General features: G+C 34.4%; 1 protein-coding gene across 1 annotated transcript; it reads right to left on the bottom strand.

The window, feature by feature from the left end:
* On the bottom strand, positions 4,481 to 6,998 carry LOC104787534 (protein FLOWERING LOCUS T). Its single transcript, XM_010513142.2, has 4 exons — positions 6,622 to 6,998; positions 5,663 to 5,724; positions 5,098 to 5,138; positions 4,481 to 4,946 (listed from the first exon to the last, which is right to left on the bottom strand). Exons 1-4 carry the CDS (start codon positions 6,907 to 6,909, stop codon positions 4,723 to 4,725), a joined length of 615 nt encoding a protein of 204 aa, XP_010511444.1. The 5' UTR covers positions 6,910 to 6,998; the 3' UTR covers positions 4,481 to 4,722.

The raw sequence follows: 8,952 nt of genomic DNA, 5'->3' as shown, positions 1-8,952 counted from the left end.
GTGGACCCCACTAGCCTCACTACTAGCCCACTAGCCTTAGTGCTAGCCGCCCCAACGGACCCCAAGCTGGCCCTGCAGGGCATCGATCCTAACCCATCACTATGGATATCCTAATCCACCAGTAGGTTATTGGTGCGCCAGGCGTTCCTCGAACTCTGGTCCTCACCCTTTAACAACCTTCCCACATGACAAGCTGTCACCAATTGATCTACAGGTCAATTGGTGGGGACCATGGTTCGAGGAACGCCTGACGCACCAATAACCTGCTGGTGGATTGGGATATCCACAGTGATGGGTTAGGATCGATGCCCTGCAGGGCCAGCTTGGGGTCCGTTGGGGTGGCTAGCACTGAGGCTAGTGGGCTAGCAGTGAGGCTAGTGGGGTCCACGGGACGGGTTGTCACTGGGACGGGGGGTTCCTAGATACCGATAGCTTGAGGGACTGCAGTTCTGAGGGTGGCAGAGGAGATGGGGGTTCTCCTGAGGAGATGGGGGTTATCCTGGTACCGAGATCTCGAGGGTGACGACCTGAGGGTGAGACGGTATGGCTCAAAGACGGGGGATCTGAGAGTGTGATCGATATGGATTGAATGTTGCGACCTAAGAGCAGATGAGTTGGGGGCAAAAGTGTCACAAATTTGGGGATAAGTAGTGTGACCGGATGCGGATTAAGGAGATTGATGGGCGTTCAATCTCAGGTTTCATGTTTAGACTGGATGTGGATATCGGGGTTGATGGGGGTTCAATCTCGGGGGTTTCTGTGTGTTGACCGGGAGGGTCAGGTTTATGCTTGCTGGGGGGCAGAGTTGTGGTGATTTGAAGAGTCAGGTTTGTGTTGACCAGTGGGGTTAGGGTGGTTTGGACCAGTGGAGTCCTGGTTGCGGCAGACCGGATGGTTGGATGGTGAGAATTTTTGCGACGGTGGTTGGATGAGTGTTGTAGACGAGTGACGGTGTTTTGCGGATTCGAGGATGAATCTTTTGTTAGAGGGGGAGAATTGTAACATCTGCAAACCAAATTGAGGGTTTTGAAGTGGGTGTCGATTGACACTCTGGTGTCGATCGAAACCATAAATTCTGGTTCGACCAGGTTGATTTAAATTGTCGTTTTGGTTTGGTTTAGTTTAATTGGAAACCCCTAACCATCGTATTTAAGGCAGAACTCGACCTAGGTCGTGGAAAGAAGTTGTTTTGCCGTTTCTAGAGAGAAAAGAGAGAAGAGAGAGTGTTCTTGGGAGATTTTGGAGATTCTAAGCTGGTTTGGTGAGATATGTTCCTGTGGAGAGGAGATCTGGTGCTAGGAACGAAGGAGAAGCCTTCTAAGTGTTGGATTTGTCAGTTTGGGTTAGAAACTTTCTACAAAAGAGGTGAGTGCATGACCATGGTTGATCTAAACCTGAGAATCCTTTGTTTTGCTTGATTTATGGTTGTTTGTGGTGTGTTTTTGTATGCTTTTGGTTGGATTGTGGTTCCCATAAGTTTTCAGGGCTTTTGGATGAGTTTTGGATGATTTGAGGCAGATGGAAAATGGTTCTTCGACTTTCGGCTTCGAGCAGAATGTGTCTGCGGAGTCGGTGTCGGCTTAATTAAACCCACCAAATCACAAATCGTCATTAAACCAACAACAACCAATATGCACAGCGGAAACATACCAACAATAGCATGCTACTAGACCAGGTTCCAACACTAATAAACATAGCCAAGACCAACAACACATAACTGAGACCCTAGTTCATCCTCCTCCTCATCGCTATGATTCCACATCACATATCTGCACACCACAAAAAACAATTGAGATGCGTAAGTATAAATACCTAGTGAGGCAATCCTCACATCTACTGGGCTATACACACAAGCAACTAAGAAACCAATGTTTAACAAACAACAAACAAACACAAACAAACCAGGAAAACAAATATCAGCTGCCTGCTGAAAAGGTTGGTGTCTACCGACTCCACAGACATATTCTGCTCGAAGCCAAAAGTCGAAGAACCGTTTTCCATCTGCTCCAAATCGTCCAAAACTCACCCAAAAGTCGTGGAAACTAATGGGAACCACAATCTAACCAAAAGCATACAAGAAAACACCACAAACAACAATAAATCAAGCAAAACAAAGGATTCTCAGGCTTAGATCAGTCATGGTCATGCATTCACCTCTTTTGCAGAAAGTTTCTGACCCAAACTGACGAATCGAACACTTAGAAAGCTTCTCCTTCGTTCCTAGCACTAGATCTCCTCTCCACATGAATAGATCTCACCAAACCAGCTTAGAATCTCCAAAATCTCCCAAGAACATTCTCTCTTCTCTCTTTTCTCTCTAAAAACGACAAAACAACTTCTTTCCACGACCTAGGTTCTGCTTTAAATATGATGGTTAGAGGTTTCCAATTAAACCAAAGTAAACCAAAACGATAATTTAATTCAACCCGGTTGAACCAGAATTGATAGTGTCGATCAATATTCTGCTTGGTGTCAATCAACATCCACTCCTAAAACCCACAATTTAGTTCGCGGATGTTAAAAAAACACACAACTTGTGATAATGTAAATGGTCAACGAAAAATCTTACGAACTTTCGAGCATATCGAACCAGCTGTCAACCATAAAATATCATATATAACCAATAGTCAACTAGCAAAAGTAGTCGAGACGTTCTTTACATTCTCCACTATTAATATCTTTGTGGACATAACATTAGACAATTGGTTTGACAAGACTGTCCGAATGAAAAAAAAAAAAAAAAAAGACTGTCCGAATGATGGTGAAAAACTAAAAATAATGGACCAATTGTTTTCTTTGTTGGTTACGACTGACATAGTGACGTTATATTCATAGTACTGCCACATGCGAGCGATCAAGTCCCAAGAGGTGGAACACGTGCACCAATGTTACAATCAATCTTTTCTTTATGGCAATATTCTCTTATCTATCTATCTTTTCCAACAAAACCATGCCACCTCTCCTTTGTTTCCTTTTCTTTTGTTGAATAGACTCCTATTGCTTTTTATCTCTAAATAACTTTGCTTTATAAAACTAGACACTTTCAGTTTATTTTGGGACGCAAAGTCTTTCACCTCTTGCTATTTTTGTTTTAGATAAACATGGATGTTTACGAGCATAAGATTCTTGTAACCATCTTGTATGGCTGCCGTTTTCTCAAATTTTATAACCAATTGTAACTCATTTTATTGTCATTTAAAATCTTACTTTTTCGGTATCAAAATAAAAGCTGTATTGGTTTGAAATGCACACCAGTTACTATAATTAATAAAGGCGTAACATTTTTATTTAGTTGTCTGATTAGTATTAATTAATTCAATGGGTAAATGAGAAAAAAAAAACAGATTATTTTACATAAAAATAAATACAAAACATCAATTTCTTAAACCAAAAAAGTAATAATAATATTAAAACATCACTTATTACAATGATATAAAGATAGTAGTGTTAAACTCTTTTGTTTTTGTCAAAGAAGTTATACTGATGATTATTTGTTCATTTTAAAGAACCAAATAAGTTGGTAAGCAGCTTTGTGGTATTGATAAGTATGAGATTAGAAAAAACTTAGCGATTAAATGGTAATCATTATAAATAAGTAGAATAGAGGATGAGTGGTATGGAGATGATCAGCTGAATAGAGACTTTAGATGAATAAATTTGTTCCACGTAATTTTATTCCTTTACGTACTTGTACGACCATTTGTATTCTTAGATGTAATGCATCACGGACAATATTAAGAACTAGCCATAGTGCTTTCTTTGTGTACGACTGACAAGAGCCAAACAGACCAGCAAGTCTCCTAGGCAAAGATGGTTCATATGTAGCAAGGGTTGTCCTTCGATTTATAATTTTTTTACCATCCTATATCATTTATATATATATATATATATATATATCAAATTACTAATTTAAAAGAATATGTCAGTAAAAGAAAATCAAACGGGTTTGAGACGGGTCATCATTTATCTTAAGTTTGGAAGTTTGAGAAAAAAAAAGTTTGGAAGTTTGGAAGTTTAAGAAAATCAATGTTGAGTTTATCTTATCAATGTTGAAAATCAATGTTGAGTTTAAGAAAATCAATTTTGAAAGTCATCATTTATCTTAAGTTTGGAAGTTTGAGAAAAAAAAAGTTTGGAAGATGAGTGTTGTGCTATAATTGTAGATAAATATAAATGTTCAGGTTGCTTTACAAGTGTTTTTTCTGTAATTACAGTAACGAGATCTTATGTCGAAGTCCATCAGTAATCTTCATATTGTACAGTGACCAAAGAAAATATGTTTCTAACCAAAATCGACCATTGCCCTACACTAAGACGACGCTATTCCCCATCATAACAAGACTCTCCACGGCTCTACCGTCTAATGTAATTTTTCCAACTTAATTTAGAACTATATTATGGGATCATCATGATGAACTCAAAAGTAAAAGAAAAAGCAATTTCAATGACACTGCCTTCTTCGATTATTAAGAAACTGAAATACACGTAAAGTATAAATTATAACACTTCATTTCATGTAGAATATCATAAAATATCGCATCATACACCATATAAGTAAAACACACTCATTTTCCTCCCCCCTCTCGTTTATTACATACATATTAAAATTACTATAGTCATATCACCACCGTTCGTTACTCGTATGATAAATTGGTTATTATAAAATATTATAGATGCATAAATCAGAGTATGCAATCAATCGGTTATAAAGGAAGAACCCATCTAAGTTCTTCTTCCTCCACAGCCACTCTCCCTCTGACAATTGAAGAAAACTGCGGCCACGGGAAGGCCGAGATTGTAGATCTCAGCAAATTCGCGAGTGTTGAAGTTCTGGCGCCACCCTGGTGCGTACACTGTTTGCCTCCCAAGTTGCCGAAACAATATCATCACGACACGGTGAATCCCCGCGGAAGGACTTGGATTTTCGTAACACACAATCTCATTTCCTGAAAAATGGGAAAACAAAAAAACAAAAAAAAGGTTATCAAAAACATGAGAATTTTTCACCTAGGAATCTATTTATTAGTTTTTTCTTATTACATGTATATAACTCTTTATCTTATTTTTCCTGCCTAGCGACTATTGAGTAAAACTCACCAAAGGTTGTTCCAGTTGTAGCAGGGATATCAGTGACCAACCTGTATACACATTTATAAGCCATTTCACCGCCACATAATTATAATGCAACAAAATTTTAAAGTTAATGTAAAACTAAGAACATACATCAACATATAAATTGAGTCTTTGAAAGGTGCATAGATAAAAAGTGAGACTAGGAAAGGAGATATGATTTGACCCCAAAAAAATAATAAGAGATGTGTGCTGGAAAAAAAAAATAATAATAAGAGATGTGTTGTGTGGTAGCTGTGAAATATAACAGGAAACCTAGTGCTGCTCACTTCATGCAAGTTACAAAGACACGTCATCATGCTATTTCAAGGCCAAGGATATTCCGTACAAACAGCAGTTTAAAGTGAAATACCAAATCTTAGTACAAGTCATGTCCTATATATACTTTAATCGAATCTATGTGCATGTGGTTCAGTAAATAAAACACACACAGAAACTTAAAAAGTGAAGATAAATAGATTCTCGTGAAATGGATTTTATATGTGTTGAGTGCATGCATAAATGAATGAAAGAGGTGAATTAGTGCACAAACCAGTGGAGATATTCTCGGAGATGAGGGTTGCTAGGACTTGGGACATCTGGATCCACCATGACCTTCATTAAATAAATAAGACTACGAATAAGAAGATAAGATTATCATTCTCAAAGAGATCAAGAAAGCAAAAGCATTTTTTTTTTTTGAGGAATTAGATAACACAAGAACGAGGAAGAAATATATAAATAGAAAAGGTAGTACCTAAAATGACTATAGATAGTAGCTTTTTGTAATACAATATAGTGCGTTCGTTTGCTTGAATAATGAATATCCATTATTCAAACAGTCATCAAATATTCCACAATAAAGATTCATCAATATATATATATATATATATATATATATATATTTGTTTAAAAGAACAGAAATTAGTTTTGTTTATTATATAATTATGTGTATATTCGAACCCCAGATGCTTTTGCCTTTTAAAATGTACCGTATGATTTTAACTATTGAAGTCTAATATAAAAAGTCATACGAATAGATTTTTTTTTTTTGTTAAAGGGTTCATACAAAATAAATTATTGAGAGGAACAAAGTAAAATAATCTCAAGATTTTTACCCAAGATGAAAAACAATTATGCAAGAAGTTGGTTGGGAAAAACATCTGGGATTGGAATAAGAAGCGAAGACAGAAGAGAATTGTGGTAGATTATATATATATATATATATATATATTAGGATTGGATAAAATCTTTTATGGGTCCATCTTCATGAAAAAAGAAAAAGAGAAGAAAATATATTTTTCTTACTTTTCCTTGGTATCAAAATGTAAAACCAAATAAATCATAAGAAAACAGAGAAAAGGAAGGAGTGTGGGCATTTAACTAAGGTCTCTGCATGCCCAAGATATATTTTCAATTAATTGAACCAAGAAAAAATAATATCTTAAAAAAAAAAAAAAAAATCACGAAGCATTGAAGAAACTAAAAAGAAGAGAGTTTAAGTGAAAGAACCAAAGTGTAGAAGTTCCTGAGGTCTTCTCCACCAATCTCAACTCTTGGTTTGTTCTGAACTTGAGAAGGCCTTAGATCCAAGCCATTAGTCACCTCTCTTTGGCCATAAGTAACCCTTAAAGAGATCGATCTATTGAACGGATCAAGAACGTCTCCAACAACTCGGCTTACTATAAGAGGGTCTCGCACGGTTGTAGACATCTTTAGTCGTAAACAAACAGGTGGTTTCTGTATTAGTTGTTCCTGCTTTTTTGTTTTACTTTGTGTTTTTGTTTCTGCTCGTATCATATGCAAGAAACCTTCCACATATATTTATACTGTTTCGGGATTTGAATTAACTCGGGTCGGTGAACTCATCACCACAATCTTTTTCTTGTCTAGTGATGTACTAGAATCTAAAACTGATTCTACGTACATCCACACACTGTCGTCTTATATTTATATTTCTTTCTTTTTATTTCTGTTTGTGTTATTCCAAACCCACCACACTGTTAGACTGATAATATTCCAAGTTATATCTCCCACTTGGTAGCCACTAATATTTGATTTATTTCTTTTAATCGGATACCTCTCTCGACAATATACTTTTTACTTTTTATACAAAGTTATTATTAACTAAACTATTAATTATCCGGCTAGAAAGAATTAGAAAATAGAAGAAGGGAAAATAGAGAGTATCATGCTGCCGGGTTTAGGAAAAAAAAAATTTGATTCGTAATTTCTTTTTTTTTGGGAAACTATTCAATAGAAAAAAAAAACCAGAAAAATAAATGCTTATTTTCTTAAAAATCAAAGCGAGACGATATAGAAAAAGTGTAATTGAGTTTTTGACCAAAAAAAAAAAAATTTATAGAATATATATTTTTTCTTGGACTCGTATACTAGAGGATCCATCGGGTCATATAGATCCAACGCACTTGATTATCGTCACTTGTATACATATAGTATGTATATATATTTTATGTGTTTTTTCCCATTAATTATAAGTAAGATGGGTATATCTTACGTACTTCTTAGTTCATAACAACTTATAGTATGCTTCTTCTTTTATGGAATATGCATGGTGCATCACTTCCTATGCTATTTTTCCATACGATTGCGGGTGGCCATACGAGAATTTTCTATAACAAACTAGCGCACGCACATGATATGAAAGATTTTTCTTCTAGCATGAGACATTTGTAAGTTGCTTTGTTTTCGACATCCATCACATATTACATGCGCTGATGGAAAATAATCGTTGTGAATGGTTAAAGTAGACGTAATATATGGTTTTTGAGTTCCAAGAGACGCACCATAAGAGACACAAAAAAAAAATGTAAGAGCCTAGAAAATGGGGAAAAAAGCTTAAAAATACCTCATCTATTTTTTATTTGGAAGTTTAATACCTCATCTTTTTTGGTTGGAAGAAAAATACCTCATTTAATTAAAACCTGTGATTTAATATTCAAACTAATAAATTTTGTTAGTTTCATACTTACGATTTTTTGACAAAATAAAAATTCCACTTTTACCCTTAGTATATCAATTAATAATTAATTTTAAATGACATGGTATTAATTTATAATTTTATTTGAATTAAAATTAATAAAAATAAATATTAAATAAACTTAATTTTAATTCAAATAAGCCTATAAATTAAGAAAAATTCTTGGGTTTACAAAAGAGTGATTAGGGTTTAGATTTTACAATTAAACAAAATTATATGTCGGTTTAGGTTTACAAAACAGTGGTTAGGATTTAGATTTTATAATTAAACAAAATTATATGTCGGTTTGGGTATACAAAGAGTGGTTTAGGGTTTAGATTTTACAATCAAACAAATTTATATGTCGGTTTGGATTTATAAAAGAGTGGTTAGGGTTTAGATTTTAAAATTAAAAAAATTATATGTCGGTTTGGGTTTATAAAAGAGTGGTTAGGGTTTAGATTTTACAATTAAACAAAATTGTATTTCAATCTGGGTTTATAAAAAATGATTAGGGTTTAAATTACATAATTAAACAAAATTATATGTCGGTTTGGATTTATAAAAAAATAATTTAGATTTACATATAATAATTAAAAACTATAATATAATGTTTAGAATTAATAACTTTAAAATTGAATGATATACAGATTTTGTTTCTTTAATTAATAATTTGTTTCCTTAATTAAGTGGGGGTGAATCCAAGAATTGTCCATAAATTAATACTATGTCATTTAAAATTAATTATTAATTGATATACTAAGGGTAAAAACGGAATTTTATTTTTGTCAAAAAATCGTAAGTATGAAACTAACAAAATTTATTAGTTTAAGTATTAAATCACACGTTTTAATTAAATGAGG

This window comes from Camelina sativa, chromosome 5 (assembly GCF_000633955.1).
Source record: "Camelina sativa cultivar DH55 chromosome 5, Cs, whole genome shotgun sequence".
NCBI classification, from domain to species: Eukaryota; Viridiplantae; Streptophyta; class Magnoliopsida; order Brassicales; family Brassicaceae; genus Camelina; species Camelina sativa.
Note: the sequence above shows the minus strand (reverse complement) of the source record. Positions and strands in the feature narration are given on the sequence as shown.